Source organism: Solea senegalensis, linkage group LG11 (assembly GCF_019176455.1).
Source record: "Solea senegalensis isolate Sse05_10M linkage group LG11, IFAPA_SoseM_1, whole genome shotgun sequence".
NCBI classification, from domain to species: Eukaryota; Metazoa; Chordata; class Actinopteri; order Pleuronectiformes; family Soleidae; genus Solea; species Solea senegalensis.
This window is the reverse complement of record NC_058031.1, coordinates 11,790,182-11,812,436: the sequence shown is the minus strand read 5'-3', so window position 1 is coordinate 11,812,436 and position 22,255 is coordinate 11,790,182. Positions and strand designations below refer to the sequence as shown.

The window sequence follows — 22,255 nt, the reverse complement described above, 5'->3', positions numbered from 1 at the left end:
GCATGCACACCGACGTTATTGAATAATTAAATAAGTACAGTATCCTGTGAGAAGAAGTAGACATGCAAAGAGACAACGTACAAGGTAAATGAGAGCAAAGAGGAAATAGATGTGTACCTACAGAGGAGTCTCAGGCGGCATCACACGGCGGCAGGAGATGAGGAAAAACTTCTTTGCACTCACTCTGAGCCCTCTTGGTTGCTGGTGATGTGCTTTCATGGCGCGGCAAAGTTGACTGCAGCATTGCCTCCTGAACAGAATGACATTGTTTGCAATCTCTCTCTCCCTCTTGCTCCCTCTCTCTCTCTCCATCACTCCTCCTCCTGCGTGCACTTGCTCCCCCTCCTCTTCTGTGCACGCTTGCTGGCAGCATAAACTGCACAGCTCAGCAGTGTTCCCCCACTGCCGCAGCAGATCCTGCATGAGCTCTGCGTATCTGAGTGGGATGGGACTTTTAAAGGGGAATGCAACCTCCAGGGTCAGTATGTGTGTGTGTGTCCCTGTGTGTGTGTGCGCACATCCTCAGTCCACCCTCCTCTCCTCCCTGTCCTCCTCAGCAAAACCTCCACTCCCCTGCCCTCCTGACACCCCAAGAATCATCAGTGTAAAGGACTCCTCACAGGAGACAACACCCCGTCACCATGCACACACACAATTCTCCATCCCCCTTTTATTCACTTTCACACTACAGCAAAAGACGCTTTGAGAGGTCTGTGTACTCAAACCTCAGTAAAAAATAGTATACGCGTTAAAAAAGGCCGTGCCCTCTGGTGGGCTTTAAAACTCGTCAACAAATCTCTGAAACCCAATGTCCTCTAAGAAAGCCTGGAATGGAATAAATACGCAATCAGCATCATTTCATGTTAAAAAAAACAACCTTACATTTAACATTGCTCTTAAGACAAAAATGATTCTTATTACCGGGTGCTAAAAAAAAAAAGAACTATTAAGCCATTGTTCATTGTTAGGAACCGTTTTAATCGAGGACGCTAAAAAAGCACAATAGACAAAGTAAAGTACACTTAGTGACAAACCAACAATAATGAACTCCAAATAATGTCATTTTAAAACTCACTTATAAAGTAAAATGTCCTTAATCTACCTTCAATTCAATACCCAAGGTTCACTGCATTACTGGTGCTATTCTGCAGTGCGCAGACATAGAAATATCTTGACCAACCAAATTTGTCTTTTGCGCGTTGCACAACTCTGTGAGAGTGAGATCATCCATCATTTAGTCAGCCAATAAGCTTGAACTTCTCTTTCTGCAATGCTTCGCTTTACAGAAACACACTTGGTGGTATACACGTTTCCCAGCATTCTCTGAAGATTTTTGGACGCATGGACGATGGTGTTCTCATTTTAAATTGTATGCATTGGAGGTCTCAGCATCTTGGCTGTTCTCTGCAGCAGTGCAGCATGCTCTGCTTCTCACTGCAGGAGAGAGGCTTCTTCTACCCCCACCTCTTTTTTTTTAGTGACTTTGTTCTGCCTGGGCCCTCAGTTAAACTCTGGGCTCCTTTGGTGCAGAATTAGCTGCTGCATGCATCTCACATTAACCTTGAATCCTTACAAATGAGATGAATACTTACCTGTTATACGCACGGGTTTGTGTATTTTAAGAAAGCGTTTCTTCCTAATAAGCTTGTGTCTCTGCTCTTATGAAATACACTACTGCTGATGCAGATTACTGAGTCAGCAAACACACAATGGAGCATCTCTGACTTTTGGGCATCAGCTATAACACTCAGTGTCAGTATTAATCATAGGTATCTATCAGTAAAAAAAATGTGTAATCAGCTGAGTGTGGGGCATCATTCCCTGCATGAAAGACCTGCATGCAGCACCACTGCTGCTGCATCAGTCTGCCGAGCCATGCAGCAGCATCTGTCCTCTCCTCTGCACTCTGTGACACCAGGGGAAAAAAGCCCCCGCCAGCATATCCCTCTCATAGCCCTCGCGATTTACAGTAATGGCATCCCCTGAAATGAATAAGCCATGAGGAGGGGCCCTTTTACATGTCCTATTAGGTTACCTCGGTATGCTTTACCTGGCTTCTGTCACCACATCACCTCTGACTCGCCACTCCTTTTTAATATTCTCTCTTGTTAGCTCGCACTGTGTGAATTGGTTAAACGTCACCATTTATGAGAGCGTAGAGATCTGAAGTTATGTCAGCTGTGTAGTTCACTATAAGGTATGAGCTGATATTGTAATCAGGGTTGTAATCATCATACACAGGCCCAGTGCCAGTCCAAATCACAGAATCGGATATTGGCAAAAGAAATGTGTAATATCTGATAGGATACAAAAAAGTAATAAATATCACATAAATGCTCCACTAAGCACAGGTTGTAAAAATGTAGAAAAAAAAAAGTATTTTAAATGAATCATGTTGTGGGGCTGTTTATTTTGTATTTATTTGCGCAGAATATGTGTTTTGTTTTCGCTGGTTATGTTCTATGTGGGAAATGCACGAGCACAAATGTGTCGTTAACAGCTGAGTTGTTTAAAAATATATAACATGGCTGCCTCATTCTGCAGTTGATATCTCGATGTGAGTGTTTTTTCATCACACAGCATCGTCATTGACGACTTGAGCTGTAACATAACTGAGCTAATGCTCATGTGAGGGGGAGAAATGTTATAACCATCAGACACATTGCAGGTTTTTGTTTTTTTTAATTATTTTGCTGCCCAGTCCTGTGCTCCATTGATTTGTTCAGAAATTTTAATAGACTCATTGATTCACAAGCTCAGCAGCTTGCTTGGTTTACTCATCAGTTCAGACTAATTCTCAGACGTCCTCAATCGGGGAGGAGAATAGTCTTGAGTGACGGCGGACTTATTTAGAAGCCATGCTGTATATTCTCTCTTTTTAATGTAGCCCGTGCGATGCAGAATTTATTCTCACAACTCCGACAAGCTGTTAAATGAGCATAAGTGATGACGTGGTTGTAAGGCACAGCCTCTCGGGAGACCTGGCACTGCCGATGAAAAATACAGTCACAAAGGAGTTAATTGATGCTGGCTAGTTGTAAATCAACTTCAATTTTTTTTTTTCCTCTGCTCAGTTCAGCGAATCTGGCATTGACACAGACTGAATTGTGGGATCCTGCCTTTGTGGAAGGTGTGCGGCGTATTTTACTGCGCCAAAGGCTTCTTTGCTGACCTCATTTTGCAAAGCTGGTCAGATTCCTCCCAAGGCCAAGTGGAGTGAAAAAGACACACTGTCAACTGCAAAAGGGGTCAGATGAGGTTTTGCCGGATTGACTGCGAGCACACAAGACGTGCGAGGAGTTTAGCCTTTTGATTATTTTATTTCACTGACGGGGGAAATTCTCTTTTCATTTCTCTTTTTAAAGAATCACTTACCACATTACTCACTGTGACATTAAAGATCCTGTTGTGACAGGCAGAGTCGGATACGTGAAACATGAGTAAGTGCTTGGAGTCATCAGGTTTTTTTTTTTTCAGCATGAGAAAAAAAATATGAGCACCGGGTCCATGATGGACTTGACATCACGGTGAGTGACTGAACTTATGACAGCTGGCTGCACTGTTGTGGAGAATGGGCTTTGCCTCTGTCAGCTGTCAGTGTCAGCGACAGCTGGCCTGCGCTCTCGTGTTGTTGCAAAGCACGACAACCTGATAAGCCTTAACTGGGTGAGACTGAAGCAGGGTTGCTTTTAACACTTTTACAGACTCATAACATTCATTTCAAGCATCTCTTATAAAGTTAAACCAATAATAAAATGCCCAAACATCATCTGTAAGTAATATTATTTCCTTTCAATAGTGTGTACTTTGAAGGGCAGGTAAAAGTGAATTATTATTTGTATGGAGAATAAAAAAGGACTTTTGTCACAGTTGTCACTTTACTCTGAAAAACCCACTCAGTTTTATGATAAATGGATCTAAAGCCATCATAGTAAAATTGTGCTTTTGATAAACATTAATATTTGTGTGCAACCATGTTTTCAACAGAGATAGTCAAATATTTTAGGTTGGAATTCCACCCCAGTGTTATTTTCATCTGCAGAGACGCTGAACCTCTTCTTATTTTACAATGCTTCCCGGCTGCATTCTGTGTTCTGCGTTCTATGTTCTTGGAGGAGTGTTGCATATCTTCGACACCAACTTGTGTCATCTGGAGATGTGTCTTGACATTGTCTGGGATAGATAACGTTCCTCCAGTGAGGCCTGCTGTTGTCTTTAAAGCAGATACAGACACCGGCAGATTTTCCTGTGCAGCAGTTCACCAGCTCCAAGTTGATTTCTGATATATGCACCTGCTTCCATCAAGTCTGCTGTTTGATCCGTAATTCAGAGGAGAGGAATCATAGTTACAAGCAGTGTGTCGAATGAATGAAAGCAGCTGATGTATTATTTTAATTAGGAGACAGAATGTATCAATAATGTTTTATTGTTACAGACAAAGCTTTACTCCCTGAGCATGTGTTGTCCACGTTTATATTTGTATACATATTAAATCAAATGGGATGGCAAAAATAAACAATATATTGGTCTTTTTCGCGTGCAGCAGTCTGACCTATAGTACGGGCACAGTGGTTGTCATTTTTATAGAAGAATCACAACTGTATACTTTCATTTAAAATTAATTGTGTTAATAGAATCTAATACAGTTTTAAGTCTGGTGTGTAAGAATTAGGGACAGTTCTGTTTGATTCTTGTGTTGGACGTCACGCTCATGTCTCTTCCAACACTCTGGCCAATCAGTGGCCGGCAGTCTGTCAACATCACATTTAAGTAACGGCTCAGCTCGCATAGAACCTCACCAAAGTATTATCGAAACAAAAAAAATGAGTCGAGCCGTGCCGAGTCGTGCTGGAAGTGTATATTGAAAAAGCTCCATAATTGTCAAACACTGGACCTTTTGCTTAGTGATGTGCTCAGTGAAACCGTTTCATTGCTGCATCCCTCATCATAATGATGAAGATAATTAAGTGGGTTATGCGTCTCCAATCACACTGATTTACAGGGAGATGGAAGGTGTTCCTGCCGTCAATTTTGTATTGTGAATGATTGCCATACTGAACGTATGGGCTCACATTTGCCTTATGAGGGCAACCAGGAGAGCCTCCACCATGTGGGAGTTTATATCTGCAGTCTGCAGTCTGCAAAAGAGCATCATGGATGCCCTTTGATGATTCAGGACATGGTTTTGATGTTTTCCAGCTTGTCCGATTGTCTGTGTGAGCTGGGAACGGGAGATTCTCATCTCATTGCATTGACGAGCCAATCGCCTGCAGTCTGAGGGTAATATTGTGATTTTTCTGACAGAAATTGTGATTGATATATTTGCTATTATTCCTAACCCTTCTTTCCCTCAACCTATTATTCTCAGCATGTATGTATCATATTTGTAATTAGTAAAGTATACTCAAAATTAGAGTAGATAAATTGCAGCCTTCAAATTGTGACTTTGATTTGAAAAACAATTGTTCCGCCCTCCTGACTCGGTCACAGGATAAAATTTGTGGGTCTGCCCTTAAACTGCCAGGATATCCCAGTCATCTCAGTGCAAGTGCATCTCATAGTCAAGGTCAAGGAGTAAGCCAAACTGACAATAAAGTCAAATTCTATCATTTCTATTTCCCTAAAACAATAAACACTTCACAAAACATTTCACAAAAATATTCAAAGTCACTGCATGTCTCAAAGTGCATCTGTATAATTTATAAACATACATACGAGAGTGTGTGTTATTTTTCGTATTTCTACTGAAGGAATTCTTATAGTGATATACACTGTTGTTGAGTTCTAGCAGCCCTTCTATAAATAAGGTATGCAGATGATTCTCAGTACGGAATGATTCCGAACAAGAGAACAATATCCGTCCTAAGTGTGCGATGTGCTGGTGTGTGCTGAGCATCTGTTTTTGAGGAAAACACCCCATAATGTGCAGATCACCCATGAAGGACCCCGTCCACCTGGGACCCTTCCCTGGAGGTGTGCTGTTCCGCCGCTGATCGCCCCACAGCCTCTCTGTATTTCAGCAGCAATGCACCATTCAATTCTGCAGGCGACTTGACAAATGAACAGCAATCTGAGCAGAGGGGATGCTGCTCGTACTGCACCACACATCCTGTCCCATCCACATCCTGCTGTCCCGCAGTGGTGCACCTCCTCTCCTGAAGTGTGAACCAGCAGCAGACTTTCTTCTCAAAGTCACACGAGTACAGGACACGCTAAATTCACGCTTGCTGACATACGGCCACACAAAGAGAGGGTTCAGTGAGTGAGTGAGTGACTGAGGGATTTCCTGTCCCGCTTCATCATTGCACTTTTGATCTTTATTGTCCTTTAAATAAAATGCTTTAAATTATCATATATAATATCAATGCATTAGTAGTTATACTGTAACTAATACTGCCTGCCCGTCTGTCTGTCTGCCTGTCTGTCTGTCTATCTAAACCTTTCTGAAATTATTATTTTAATTGCTGATGAAGGGTTTCTTCTGTATGAAGCTGAATTGTGCAGGTCTTATATTGCAAGCCCTCTGAAACATGAGATGTTGTCTCACCTGCAGCACGACTCTGTTTGAGTACTCAACCTCCAGTGCAGTCAAAGAGGTGTAGGACAATTTAACAAAAAATACAAGGCATCAAGAGGGTTTTATGCTACTTCAGTTGCACTTTTTTTTCCCATTTGTAGTCAGATTTGAGTTTAAAAAAGGAAGAAGTAACTTATGGATGAACTACTTCATGAGGTTTATTATTATGTTGCCTGAAACACCATCCTTAACTTGGAGACAGCATCCACCCACTGGTCCACCTCAGAAACTGCATCTCAGAGCAAGTGAAGAGCTGAGTGTCTGACGCAGCATGCAATCATTCACCTTGGCAGCATTTGCTGCTCAAACTTGCCCTGGTGCGGCTGTCCATGCATCACCCCCGCTCCCCACCACCCACTACACCCCTGTAAAGGCGCTGTGCTCTGCCAGCCGTGGAGTGGGACGTACTATTGATCCTGCTGAAATGAGGGCTTCTAAAAGGGAGGCAGTAAGCATGTCTGCACTCCCCTGCACTCCCCTCCTCCACTGTAGAGAGGCCCTGAGATATCACAAAGCTCAGCATATTGCACCATCACGGCATTGGTGAAAATGGGATTTTCACAGGGAGATGAGCTGAGGAGAAGGTAATTCAAGTTGCCAAGCTATATGTTCCCCCACAAAGGATGTAAAATGAGCCACGTTACCTTCAGACGCCTCACACGTTGGACAAATAAGGTAATTTTAAGAGCCCCATAAATCCTGGTCCTTGTCTCACAGTAAGATGAGATGAAAATATGCATCAGTGCTGAAGTTAAGAAGGAAGTAGAGAGGAGAGGATGTTCACTGAGCTTTGAACCAGTCATTTTTATTTTAGCATTTGCACAGGATGAGTCACAATGTGCAGCTTATAGGCAATGAAATGTAATCATTGTAATGTCATAATTATTATAATAATATTGTTATGAATATTGTTAAGATGTCTGCACAAAATGTGTACATTTTGTGCAGACTGAGGCGCCTCACCTCAAGAAATAGGTGTTTTTTCCAATGGAACCACTAGATGGCGACACTGCCTTAGTGTTTTCCAACACCCAAGTGAAATGTGTTGTGTATGGCCTGATTTACACAAGGTTTGACACAGATTCAGCCTGAGCAAGCTGTAACAGTAGTCTGTGTCTGTTGCACTGAGTGAGAGGATCAGGGACAAATGATGACTTTTGCATGGGTTTTCACTTCTCCATGCTAGACATTCCCCTTGGGTGAGTGTGTCAGTGAGTGGAGTATGATTGTGTGACCTACTGAGCAGCACTGACTGATCTGTCACCTGAGGTCACATATATCTCACACACCATGTCAGCAGAGGACTAAAGGGACTGAAGGTCAAGGTGAATAGAAAAGTGCACCAGTTTCACACACCTGTTTCTATGTGTCTCTCTGTGTGTGTGTGTGTGTGTGATGTCATGCAGAAGCAACCCCCTGCCTATGAGACAGATGTCTGTACTGTGAGTGTGAATGATCACACCATCACACATGTTATGTCACATCAATATTGACCAAAACATTAAAGGAATGCCTAATTATTGATTTTGAATCCAGCCTTCATTGGGTTGATGATGAGGATTTTGGTTTGGTTGTTGGAAGTTACATTATATACTAGTCAAATAATTATGGAATTTAATATTGTTTATTTCTTTTGAACGTAAAAAACGAAGCAAGCTTCACAAGCAGGCATACAAAATGGATGGATGGATTCAGATGAAACCCTCAGTTCCTTATTTTATTTTTTTATAGTTTTGTGGTAATAGCAGTAGTAATGAAACAGTAGGAAATTGCACTAACATATTGCACACTCTTGTGGATTAACATGAGATAACGGTGCATGTAGAGCAGCAGTGGTTGTGCAGTCTAACAGGAGCAGGGAGGAACAAGCTGCCTAGTGCTGTGACAGTCCTGCAGGGGATGGGATGCATTCTCCATCAGATATGATACGCTCTATTCTCCTTTCTTCCACCACTACCACTAAATCAAGGAATCCCAGAATTAAGATGGCATTTCTTATCAGCATGTACTGTATCTGCTTCTCTGCTGCAAAGCAGTATCCTGTCTAAAATGCATTTCAGGGGGATATGTATAATGAACAGCATAGCAGAAATATTCTACGCTGACTGCTGTGTTGTGGTTGGTATACAGATACCGATGTAAACCCATCACAAAGTACCAGATATACTGGTAAGGCATAAGATCAAAGCAGTTTACTATTATTTCACTAAGGGAAAGACCATGGTTCTGTGATGTCCTACCTGAGTCCCGTGCTGCATAGAGTGGTGTCTGTAGAATCTTGTGAAGGACTGAAGATAGTTTTATATTGGTTGCTGTAAATTGCCTTTTATCCCTTTTACACAGCAGCTCAGTTCTCAAAGCTTAAATAATTATAACCATTTGTTGGTCTATATCTGGCCTATGTGTGACATATTTCCCCCTCTAGTTTGTGTGTGCGTGTCTGTGATGACACTTATGTATGATCATTTAGAAATTGTCAACATAATTGTACAGCCTTTTGGAGTAATATTACTTTGTTGCTTTATTATTAATTATAGCTCCATAATGTATTATATTGATCAAATTCAAGTAGGGCTGAAACAATTACTCAATCAATTGATTAGTAAAGTAATCAGCATCTATTTTGATAATGGATTGCTTTCAGATTTTTCAGCTTCTTAAATATAAATATTATGTTCTGGTTTGTTTGCTTCATGTAAAAAATAAATCATGAAAAGTGAATAATTCCGGTTTGTGGACAAAACCAAGACATTTGAGAACATTATCATTTCCAGATTTGACACTGATCTATTTTTCAACAATTTCTTACATTTTCTTGAACAAACAAGGAAGTAATTGACAGATTTATTGATTATGGTCATAATGGATAGTTGCAGCTCTAAATTCAAGATATCTTCTTCAATTACCGTGAAATATATACAGTCAGAAACCAATCGAATCAAATAAAATAGATATTTTAAGGTGGAATAATGGATTATCTTAATTTAATTGCACATTGAAAGGTAATTAATGAGGAAAAGTAATGAATCCTGGAAGGATTTCATTCATCATTCATCTAAAATTATAATTTTTGATATGGAAAAACATCACATATATATTCAGACTGGCTATTAATAAATGAATACCGGTTCAAATCCCCACCCGGCCAAAAAGGGCTGGGGTACCCCTGAGCAAGGTACCCATCCCCCCAATGCTCCCCGGGCGCCACTCAGTGTGGCAGCCCACTGCTCCTAATTCTAGGATGGGTCAAAATGCAGAGGAATACTTTCCCTAAGGGGATTAATAAAAATTAACTAACTAACTATACATACGTATTATTAAATGACTTGCTCTTAAATGCAGCCGCTACACCAACGCGAAGCTAACTTCGCTGTGACGCTGACAGACGGTCAGTAAGGAGGGAGGTGCTAATCTTGCATAGCAGCTGGGAGCATTTTACCACGTGATGCGAGCGATGTTAGGAAGAGAAGCCATCATCATTTTCACCTAATTCATGTCCAGCCTGCATTGGTAGAAGCTGTCGCGACGAGGAATCAGAAAAGTACGATGGCGTGGAGTCTCTGAAGTGTTTTAGCCGGTGTCGTCCCTCCACTGTGCTGTTCGGAACCGCCTCTCAAAGGTCTGGTGGCTCCTGTGAGCTTTTCTTCCACCTCTCTGTTCCCCTTCCCCTGCTTTCTGCTCATGTGGCGCCTGTTTTCGGTTCCACTGCTTCTCTTCACATCATATTTACATGTTTGACATCGAAGACGGTTAAACGTCCGCTTTGTACATGAAGCAGCGTTGAGCTGTTTATGTCCTCGCCCGTCGTTAGCACGTATGAGCCACGGATGTGCTGCTGCTGTTGCTGCTGCTGCTGCTGTTGTTGTTCATGCTAACATGTACGCTCAGTGCTTGTTGTTGTGTAACACACAGTTGTATCGAGCGCAGGTAAACAGTGGTTTCGCGTCAACACGTCGATTCACGAGCTCCGTGGACTTTCCTCGGCTTCCCTGACCCACGACAGCTGACATGAAGATTGGGCTACCTGTGCATTAGCTAGCATTACAAGCTATTATGGGTGAGGAGGGCCCTTACACACTTAGTTGCCACTTTATTAGAGACAACCTGTTTAAACAAAAGCAGGCCTTCAACAATCGATGTATTTTACCTTAGGAAATACTTTCCTGCGTTCTATAGTGGACTACTGTCTGTCCTGAGATGTTTACACTTACTGTAAACAAAGATGTGGATTTTCAACCTATATTGATAACTAATGATTACACAAACTGATAATTTCACATTTTAGTGTATATAAAATGATAATTCCTGATAGTCTGTTGAAGATGAGAATGGTTTCCACCAACTGTGATGTGGCGGGGCATCCGCTACAGCCTACAAGTAACCAGCATTCATGTTTTGCATTTGTGTGAGAGGAAATTCATTTCCTTAAAGCAGGTGGCAGTTGTCAGTATACCAAGTCACATCAATTTAGTTTATATAGCCCAACATCGAAACACAATTTGCCTTGGAGGGCTTTACAGTCCGCACAACAGTGACACACTCTATCCTTAGACCCACACATTGAGGAAAAACTCCACAAAAACCTTTTGTAAAGGGGAAAAAAACGGGACAAACGTCATTGAAATCTAATTGACAAGAGAAACTGGAAGACATATTCAGCAGCAGTGTATATCAAGCCTGATCCACACTAGGGGATTTTCAAAACGATTCCAGGGATTTGGGATCTCACAGAAACTCATGTGTTGAGATGCAAAAAAACTGGACAGAATCAACTTGGCTTGTACAATTTATGATTTCTAAACTAAAGTATGCAACATCCGTTTACCCGTTAACATGCATCATAGGTTATTGTTCTGCTCACGCCCCAATTGCTGTTCAGTCGCAAATATCAAATATGCTTAATACTTACAATTTGAAATCGGGAAGACTCTGATGTATCCAATGAAGTTGATATCACATCAACCCCTCACACTCCAGGATAATTTGTCCAGATCTGTTCAAATCAGCCTAAAATCAGAACACACACACACACGATTATTGGAATGGACAGATCACATCCAAAATCTGGCAAATTATCCTCTCCAGTGGGGCCGGCTTTAATTGCATATTTAGTTTATCTTCAATGCTACACTTCTGATTGCTTCTTGCACTTTTTAAATCACAGCCTTTCAGATGACTTGTGTTTTCCCTCCGCTCTGAATCACAGTGGAATACAGCCAGACTGTGGTAATGTTTTTGCATTTACTGTCTCAATTAATGGGATTTTTAGTGGAATAACTAAACATGATACACTTTCCCCACTATTCACTGATAACCTATTGGCCCTGATTATTATTTTGCATCCTCAAATTAGTTGCAACTTTATTAGAGATAATGGGTATAAACAGGGGTTGTAAATGTAATAAACTATTGTTGGTTATTTGTTGAACATAAATAAACAATAATAGACCAATAAAACTATTGGGGTGATGCTTGAAAAAGCTGTGTCATTAAGTCAACCTCCTGAGAACACTTGCGTCACCCGGGCAACCTTGTAAGACATTTGCTTTCAACCATTTACATCTAGCAATAGAGCAATAAGGACATTGTATAATAAAAGGACATTGACATTATCCCTTTAATACATTTTTGATTGGTTAGATTCTTAACGCCAGTCAACCATTAACATCTCCAGTTTAAGCAACCAATCACATGTTGATACATTTTACTTTAATACAGTTGTTGATGAATGTTTGTCTTTCTGGAGAGTGTAGTTAGTGGACTATTGCCTATACTGAGTCTGAGACACATTTTGTCATTCACCCTATTCAATAAAAAAGGTGTGCTGAGATGTGTTAATATCTTGTCTACTACGTTTATGCCAATGAAACTGGATCAAATGAAAGAAATGGCTCAAACCTTAGCCTGCATCACAAACCCTAACCCCTGTAATAATGTCTTTTAAAAAGCAACTACCAAACTCAAAACCATATGAAGGTAGTTTTTGTTGGAGAGCTTTTGTTAGTTCAATTTAATAAGGTGTGTCTGTTAATGTCATGGAACAGAATGCACAAAGAAAAGGTCATCGAACAAATTAAAGTACAGTAAATATGTTTAATTGGAAAATTAAAATATTTCTTCAAAGCTAAAACATTCTGTCATTTCACAACAAGATAATCATAGGCTGTATTATGTTCAAACATATAGGGTGTCCATTAAGTCTCTTTACAATTTAAAAAAAAAAAAAAAAAAATGGTACTACCACTGATTACAATAAAACAAATCTGGTTAAGATATTTTATCTTACATTGTAAAGAGACACCCTGTATAATAAGCAATGATGTCCTTTTAGAGCTGAAACAGGTACTCGATTAATCGATTACTAAATTAATTGTCAACTATTTTGATAATCGATAAATCATTATTAAAACACAATTTCTGATTGTTTTAACTTCTTAAATGTGCATATTTTGTGCATAAACAAATAAATCCTTAAAACTGAATAATCTTGGTTTATGGACAAAACAAGATATTAAGGAACATCATAATTTCTAGGTTTAACATATACTGATATATACGTTTTGTAACGTTTTCTGACATTTTATGGACCAAACAATTACTCGATTAATTGAAAAAATAATCGTCAGATTATTTGATTACGAATTTGATTGCAGCTCTAGTGTCCATAAATTTAATGTATTTGTTTTTGTTCTCAGCTATGGGCTATGATTTAGGTTCAGGTATGCCTGGTCTAAATTGAGCCTTCCAATAGAGGCAAGTGTTGTCTTGGCCCAGCAAATGCAGTGAGACCTCTTGAATTTTAATCAGCTCCAAACCAACTTGGTTGCCCAGAAGCTTCCTATTCCTGGATCCCAGCTCAAACAAATTCCCCCCACAAGTCACCTTTTACTCTACTGGACATACTTATCTTGAAGTCCAGGGTAAATGGGTGAAGACCCTCTTTATTGTTTGGTAAATTTGTGTTAAACCAACAAATTTTTGAATGAAAATTACCGTCTGACCCCCATCTTTATAATTTGTGTCTTTTTGTTTATCATGTGCAGGTAAAAAAAAAAAAATGCTGTGACCTTTTATGTGCCAAAAGTTTTAAAACGGGAGAAAAGTTGGGATAAAAAAAACTGCTTAATCTGCTCAATAAGATGACATACAGGGGCTCAGCCTAAATGTGTACTTAAAATTTTAGATGGTCGTGTCAGTGTGCTAGTGATGTTAGGATTAGAGGTGCTCCCATGAACTATGACCGCCGTGTTTAAAAAGCAGTTTTGTTACACTTGTGCCCTAAAATGGTAAAGATTGTTTTTGTCTGAGTCATTGAAAGAGCTGAATTGTGATGGTTACTACGAGCAGATAACTGATGAATATTTTAAAAGCGGGAAATCACAGGATCTTTGGTCTTATTGATCCTTATTGTAAGAGCAGTTTTGGCAGCATTATTGCTGAGGGAGAAAGAACAGGAGAGACTGATGACTCGTAATCGTTATGAAACCTCATGATGGTATGTGTCAGTCAGCTGTGGATATGGCAGGTTAGCATGAGCAGGTTTGGTATACAGAGGTCAGGACATAGGCGATTCTGACGACATAATTGAACTCTTTTTTCAATGATTGGAAATTAAGTGTGAACATTGGTTTGACATTAAAGAATCCTGTTCTGTTTTGAGTTTAATTGTAGAATTTGTGTGCATAATACTTTTGCCACTGGAAGAGGAATTGGTAAACTCTCCCCATTTCGTGCTTATTAAAACGTTTTGGTCCACCTGAATGTTGGACAGGCAGTGAAAAGGAGATGTTTACATTCAGATTGTGGCCACTGGCTTATGCGCTCTTTCTTCCCTCCTGTTTTTAAATCACTGGAGAGGCATGACCCATTTAAATGGTTGTTTACTTGCATTAGAAGAAGAGCCAAAGCACTTCTCAATGAACTCTTGTCTACAATTCAATTAGTGTCCTTCCCAGAAGCACAGTTTTCTGCATTACACAATGCGTTCTACCGCCTCACTGCAACACAGGCTGAACTTAGAAGCGCAGCCGTTGTCACACATGCACCCACAAAAAGTAGCATCGCGTCTTTGGGATCTTGATGACTAATGTGAAGCATGACACATCAGGGTAAATAATAGTGAGTATAGTTTTTGCTTTATAAAATAGACGAGTGGCTTGAAGTCTTGCTGTAATTTATTATTGTTTGATTCAGGTTTTTTACTTGACTAAAAAAACTACAGCTTTGTTCTGTTGTAATGGAGTAGGTGAAGTAAAGCACAGCAGGTACTCTTCAGGCTTTTATTGTCAAGTTTCTGCATGCTTGGAACTCTGTCTCAAAAGAGCTGTGTCCCTCAAAGACAACAGAACATCTTTTTTTCTCCTTTTTTTTTTTAAGCCAGACATTTTATTACCGTTTTCCTGTTGCCCTCTGACTAGACAACCATTTAATAGGAAATGGCTGGAGTTTTCCCCCTTTATCTATTTTTGGAGTTAGTGGGAATATTTCACTTACAGAATAGAGTAAGGTTTGTCCACTGAGGATTAGGGTGGAATATACATTTTTGCTTCCTAGCAATTCTTTTGTGTTGGCTTTTCTATAACCGGAAAAACAATATTGTATTAATTTTTTTCTCTTCCACCATATTGTTTTTCCATGCATGTTCTAGTGTGCCTGTGATATGTAGGGGAAAAATGGCAATATAGTGACATTACAGGTTTTATTTTATGCTGTTTTGTATGGAGCAAAATTGAACAGCTAATCAAATAATGCTAGATAAACAGATCTCTGCTCACTGTGTTGCTCTGGGTGTGATTTGAAAAGCTGAACCTGTGAGGAGATCTGAATCAAGATAGAATATTGAACATTCGGAATTCCAATAACATGAACTTATCAGAAAGAGAAATAATCCAAATGCTATACTGTGACACACAACCTGCCTGATTGAAGTGCAACTTGTGTCCTGTGTTGTATAACTCGTCTATACTGCAGGTCAAACCGTCTCAGTTCCACAAATATAGGATGTGTTTGCTGTACCCCTTAACTAAATCTTAAATAGTGAGACTACTGTCCTCCTATCAAGGTATACTGGATGTGATTTAATGTAGCAATGATTTGGTTAATTTACTGGAGAAAAGATTTGAGATACTGGCTTCGGCTGTAGTAAAAACTGACCATTTGCCGTAAAGAAGCAACAATTATTTTTGTTTTTATCATATGTAATATTTGTGTTTCCACTTTTTTCTTTTTTGATTTATTTCTTTTTTATTTCATTTCAGCTATTTGGCGTCTTTGCTTCGCTATGTGAATAAGCTAAACAAAACATGTCATAATTTCAAAGTTCAGAAACACCTATTGACATTCTTTACCCCATGAACATAGTAGTTGGTTGCAGTCCTAATTTAAGTACAGTGTTTGAATTTGATATGGCAAATCCATACAATCTCATCATGAACACATCTACTCTACATACATACTATTTGATTATTGACTATATGCATTCAGCACCTAAAACATGTCTGTTATTATAGTTGAAGTGCAGCTTTTCAGTCTGACATTGTAACTAGGCCAGTCTTTTTACAGTTAATGGGCCATCCGTTATACATAATCCATTCATTCTAGAAAATGCATTGACTGTTGAGTAGCAGAAACTTGTTGGTCTTGTCTGTCTTGGTTGACTCAACAATATAGTGGAACAGAACGGACTAAAACGAGACAATCTTTATCACAGCTAAATGGAATGGTTGAGTGTGTGTGTGTGTGTGTGTGTGTGTGAACACTGTTTTCTGTATTTAGCTTTACGTATCAGATTGCCTGTGGGGGACAGTGTCTTTATGTTTTCACACATGAAGCATCACATGATAACAAAGCCACCTTTGATGAACAGCTTTGCAGCTTATGTCAGAAGTTGTTCACTGGAACCAAATGCAGTCATTTAATACATTAGTGAATTTACCATGTAAACATGAACTGTTGCATGTGCTACAAAGTCTGTACAATCTAAAAAGAGTATGCTTTTGTTTTTAAGGAATCTTTTTAGGAACTGATGCTAACATTTCATGATGCAAATACACAAATGGCTACCAGAGAATAATGGCCTTTTCCCCCCCATCTCTTTTACTCTTTGTACAGAGGCTTCATTCACCACCCAGTTTGACCTTGGCTGTGTACATCTGGTGGCAGAGGAGTACCAACCTGTTTCTTGGGTTGAATGAGCACAGTGGAGGAGAGGGTCTGAGGCTGATTTCTCCCCCCATTAGTCTTTGAGGAGGGGGGAGAAGGAAGAGGAAGAGGGAGCCACTATAACGACCCTGAGCATGGGGCAAAAAGTCCCAGGTGGCATCAAAACCATTGATATGCGGGATCCGGCCTTCAGTCCCCTGAAGCTGGAGCTACAGGCCCTGAGTCACACCAAGCCGTCTCGATTGGATCTACTGCTGGACATGCCACCTGCCAGCGTGGACATCCAGGTCCAGCACTCATGGAACAACGATGACCGCTCCCTTAACATCTTCGTCAAGGATGACAACAAGCTGGTGTTTCACAGGCACCCAGTGGCGCAGAGCACAGATGCCATCCGGGGCCGTATTGGCTACACGAGGGGTTTGCATGTGTGGGAGATAAGCTGGGCCATGCGCCAGCGCGGCACACATGCTGTGGTAGGAGTAGCGACAAGTGACGCTCCACTACACTCAGTGGGCTACACAGCTTTGGTAGGAAGCAATGCTGAGTCTTGGGGCTGGGACCTATGCAGGAGTAAACTCTACCACGATGGCAAGAACCACCCAGGAAAATCCTACCCAGCCTTCCTCGAGCCAGACGACACCTTCATCATCCCAGACTCCCTCTTAGTAGTCTTGGACATGGACGAGGGAACTCTAGGTTACATAGTTGATGGGCATTATCTAGGGGTGGCTTTCAGAGGACTTAAGGGCAGGAAGCTGTACCCGGTGGTGAGTGCCGTGTGGGGACACTGTGAAATACGAATCCGGTACATAAATGGTCTTGATCGTAAGTACAAACTTTTAATATTAAAAAGAACGTTCTTAGTCGTTTTATTTTCCTCATAAGAATCAGTGTTGTGACATCTTGTGTAACCAGAGATGACATTCATTGTTGCAGTAAACTAGGGTGTGACCCTTCAGCATTTATTATACTGTAAAGAACATATTACGTATGGGGTTACTGTAGAGCAGCATTGTTGTCTCTGGCAATCAACCCCTTCTTGGCTGTTGCATAAAAGCAGTACATGTGATAACTTGACTAATTTATAATCTTGCTTTGCCACTCAAAGAATTTGAATCAATACGTAACTTTGTCTCTGACTCACTTTTTCTCATGCAAGTGTAATGACATGCTGTAGCTTCTGTCAACACCTGAACTTTTTAAGAAGTGGGCTGTGATATTTGGGCTGTGATATTCAGCCAGTGTTTCTCCATGTTGACGCACACAAGAAGGCTGCTTGTTTTGGGTTTTTTCCCTTGATGAATGTGAATTAATTTAATTTGGCTTAATCTCAATTGTTCCACAGAAAAAAACGAAACATGTTGCGCTATTGTCATGTCCCAACTGCTCTGTGCTCATTAGATTTTTATGTTCAGCTTAGATTTTTATGTTCAGCTTAGATCACTTGACCTAGTTTAAGTCTGAAGCACAAGCAGTGATAGATCTGCATGAAACCAGTTTCAATTTGATAAGACTTTGCTCTTGCTGTTGGGTGAGGAGCCGGGAAGTCCCCAATCATGCACACGCCATCAAAATAAGTTAAAACTCAAAATGTGTTGGTGATGTTGTGTCTTTTTAGTCGTAGCTATACATTAGCACTTTTTGGAAACGGAGCAAAATGTGTATTTAAAATATAGTTATCGACAATTGTGAAGAACCAGTATTTGCCTTGGAATGTTTTATCACACTCTTAATCTTGTTTTCTCAGATATTTACCAGATATTTCCTTTATTTTTGTTATTTAAATTTTCAAGAAAGGTCTGTGTCTTGACACTAATAATAGAAATGTTCAAGATGCTTCTCCCTGAATGTCCACATTAAAACTCTTAACTCTAACAACTAGTATTTCTAACAAGTGGTCAAACAACAGATATTTTGTATCGAGTTGACTGATTTAATCTAATATCTTTATAAACAAACAGATTTATATTTGTTTTATTTTGTTATTCCAGTGTACATGTCTGCTTATTCTGTGCTAATGGGAACATGAATAGAGACAAATGATTTCATATCAATGAAAAGTGATTATGGGTAACGCATTCAAGCATAGACGCACCTGAAATGACAGTTGCAAACACAAAAAAAATGCCCTCTCTGATCTCTCTCCTTCCTTGTCTCTCTTCAGCTGAACCTCTCTCGCTGATGGACCTGTGTAGGCGTTCAGTGAGAGTGGCTTTAGGACGAGACCGTCTGAATGAAATCCATAGACTGCCCCTGCCGGCCTCTCTCAAGAACTACCTGCTCTACCAATGACGTTGATGAAAGTCACAGCACACACACCGCACACGCCCTCTTTCTCAAGCTTCTCTGGGATTCTTCTTGGGTTGAACCCGTTTGACAGCATTGCGCAAACTTCCAGGACTGACTCAACAAGTATGCTTCTGTGTCGGTGACTCGACTCATTTCTGAGTTTCTTACCTGGTTTTTAATGACTCTTTGTAACTGTATTATCTAACTTTATAAGATCAGGAATCACTGAGCACTATGCACATGCAGATCCAGACCATGCCATGACAGTCACCATGTTGGTGTACCTCTTCCAGTTTGAAAGTTGATGTGGCATAAGTAGTCAGTACCTCTGCTGCGACCTCTGGGGCTTTATGATTATTAATTTCTATCTTGTAGCCTTTTAAATTCAAATGCTATAGTGCAGTGACACATATGTGATGTCAACTGAACTTTGTGCAGAGGTGCACTGTCAGTATCTGACCACATGTTGGCACCACATACTCATGAAAACACTTTTAGAATTGTAACGTGAAATCCTAATTGATTTTAGAAAATGTGGTTTTAAAATGGATAATAAAATTTTAAAAAATGCTGAGGCATAATCTCTGACCACTCCGTCTGCAATATGGATGGATATGCCTCAATGCTTACCATCAAGCGTCATACAGAAACAAAAACAGAAGAAATTGTAACAGAAGAATTTTGTCACTGTGATTATTTGTAGCAAACATCTGCAGGATTTTTTTCTCTGTACGATCAGTGTCTTTTTTTTTAATCTTTTCTGTTACTCCTGCTTTTTGTAGTAAAATAATTTTGAGTACATGTTGTCAAGGCCCAGAGTGCTGTTCTTATTCATTCAATTGTGTCATCAGATGGATGGGTTTCTTTTTTTTTTTTATACTGGGTTGCACGTTAAGCCAGAGAATAGAAATCACCTCGTGAAACTGCTTCTGTTGTGCAACTGTTGGGAGAGATGACGACCTGCTACTCTTGGGCCTCACTATTGCATCGCTGAAAGCCATTGATGGTAGTGTTAGTGTTTTTAGAGGGGGTTGGGGTGAAACGGACTGGATGAACAGCTTTGTATCTGAATCGGCAAACTCGTTAGAATTAAGACATTTCAACAGAAAAGACAATCCACAAACTGCTGCACAAATGTGAAGGCCAACATATCAAATGCCATATCATAGACCTTTCGACATTTTAGTATTTTTAAATGTGCAGATGTACACAATCGGCACTCAGCTGTATGTGGACAGATTGTACCACACAATACTTTTCCTTGCTTGCAGATCCCTGTTAATTTGTATTCCTTGTAGATTTGTTTGTAAGTATCTATTAAAGATGATTTCTAATTGTATGTTTTGCATTGTCCAAGAGTCTATTTTTTACCAAGGGATAAAAACATTTCTCTGAGGGATGGACATCATTTGCAGATTTAGGCATATGTGTATTTCTTTGGTGTCAAAAAGTAAATGGAGTTTGCCAGTGATATCATTAGCGGGTCCTCAATTTAGTTTTAGTTTAGTCAGTTGGTCTCTGTAAGCCTGGGCACAGTAAATCACCATCAAAACTGATGGTAAGGTATTTCTCAAAGAAACTACGGAATCCTGGGAGCAGGAAAAATCCTGAAAAGCACAGAGTTGTTGCAATATTTGGCAATCGGGAATTGCAGTGGTGCTTGTTACACTCCTGAGTACTGCTAAACCATCAGTCCTACCATTATAGAATCATTGACATCCTAACTGAACTGGAAATGATTTAATCTCCATTTCGACACCGAATCGCTGGACTGATGCTGTGTATGAAAGTAACACTGGTGACATTGTGTCACTTAAATATTGTCCACTGTGGAGCAGGAGAAATGCTGAGAGAGAAATAAATCTTGACTTTAAGGAAACATTGGGCAATGTTTATTAGTTTGCACTGAGCACTTCAAATGTGAATCAACATGTGAATATTGTCCATTTCACAGCAGGACACCACTGAAAAATTCAATACTTTTCATTGGATTATGGACATAAAATGCTTGTTTAGGCATGTGAAGATGCAAATTGGGCAAATGTGTTCTCGTTTTAAGTTTTGATCATATCACACATTCACTGGAATAATTTCCTTTTAGAGTTCACATGGTGAATTTGATATAATCCCCCACACAGGCCTCCATACAAATGGGGTGCACATCATTTTTAAACATCAGTTTAAAACACTACATGAGGGTTAATTATTAAATAATAAACACCTAACACAGCCAAAGTCAACAGTACAGGGCAAATCAGACTTAAATTAGTCTCTATATCAGCTCAGTGGTAACAACAGGAATGTACCAACAGTGAGATGGATGTAAAGTTGACTCTCTGTGTTCTTGCTGCATCAGTCTCCCAATGCTGCAATGCCCCAAATTCTTCTCGTGCAATACAAGACAAAGGCTTCACACAAATTATTCAACATGCAAAAGTGTGTTTCAGCCACAGCATATTGAAATCTTGGGGACGTACATTTTTTAGAAACTGATTCTTCTTACAGTTTGTTCTTATTTTGTGCACAGGGTCTCATTGTAATGCTCTTCAAATGTAACTGACTCCTTCTGGAATGTCAGTGAGGTGTGAGTCCACACATTTTGAGATGCTGGGAAATGTTACGCTTCCAAAAACAGTGAGAAATGTAACTTGGAACATCAAACTCAAAGAGTTTATGTTTGTACACACAGTGTTGTCTACTTTGTGGCCACCTGAGTGAATGAAGAACTCTATACAACACACTCTATTAGTGTGCCTGAGGGAAACCAGTGTTTAAAAGTTGCTGAGAGTGAGGGTGGGATGGCTGAGAGCTTTCAACTACTGTGACAGTTTCACTGACACAGAAACTACAGTTTCATCCCTGTCATTGTGGTTTAGGTTTTTCTTTTTACCTAAGGCACAGGCTTAACTCTTGTGCACACCCAGAAACACAACATATACACAAATGTTGTGTTCAACAGCAATGATGATGAACTCAAACCAAAAACAAAACAAAACTGAATGCAGTTATTAGACACAAAAAGAAAAAGAAAACAAAGAGAATTTATCAGGATAGGTATGAGGAAATAGTTGCTCCTCGAGCTGCTAGTTTCATATTTGCTCACTTGGTGTCAGTATTTCAGAGACTTTGTGTTGAAGACCAGCGGAAATCATCCACTGCAATTGGACCCAATAATAAAGTCAATGGCCAATGCAGTATAGTACTCCATTTCAAGTACTTATTACA

The 22,255-nt window shown here is 40.0% G+C and overlaps 1 protein-coding gene across 1 annotated transcript; it reads left to right on the top strand.

The window, feature by feature from the left end:
- Nucleotides 1–9,989: 9,989 nt before the first annotated feature.
- Nucleotides 9,990–20,369, top strand: spsb1 (splA/ryanodine receptor domain and SOCS box containing 1). The gene is made up of 3 exons (XM_044038807.1): nt 9,990–10,196; nt 16,688–17,566; nt 18,906–20,369. Exons 2-3 carry the CDS (start codon nt 16,873–16,875, stop codon nt 19,031–19,033), a joined length of 822 nt encoding a protein of 273 aa, XP_043894742.1. The 5' UTR covers nt 9,990–10,196; nt 16,688–16,872; the 3' UTR covers nt 19,034–20,369.
- The last annotated feature ends 1,886 nt before the right edge of the window (nt 20,370–22,255 follow it).

What these genes read in the sequence shown, in the direction of transcription:
- spsb1 (XM_044038807.1), top strand. Translation starts at nt 16,873, where the DNA reads ATGGGGCAAAAAGTCCCAGGTGGCATCAAAACCATTGATATGCGGGAT. An exon ending in GTACATAAATGGTCTTGATC is followed by an intron (nt 17,567 to 18,905) that starts GTAAGTACAAAC and finishes GTCTCTCTTCAG; the next exon opens with CTGAACCTCTCTCGCTGATG.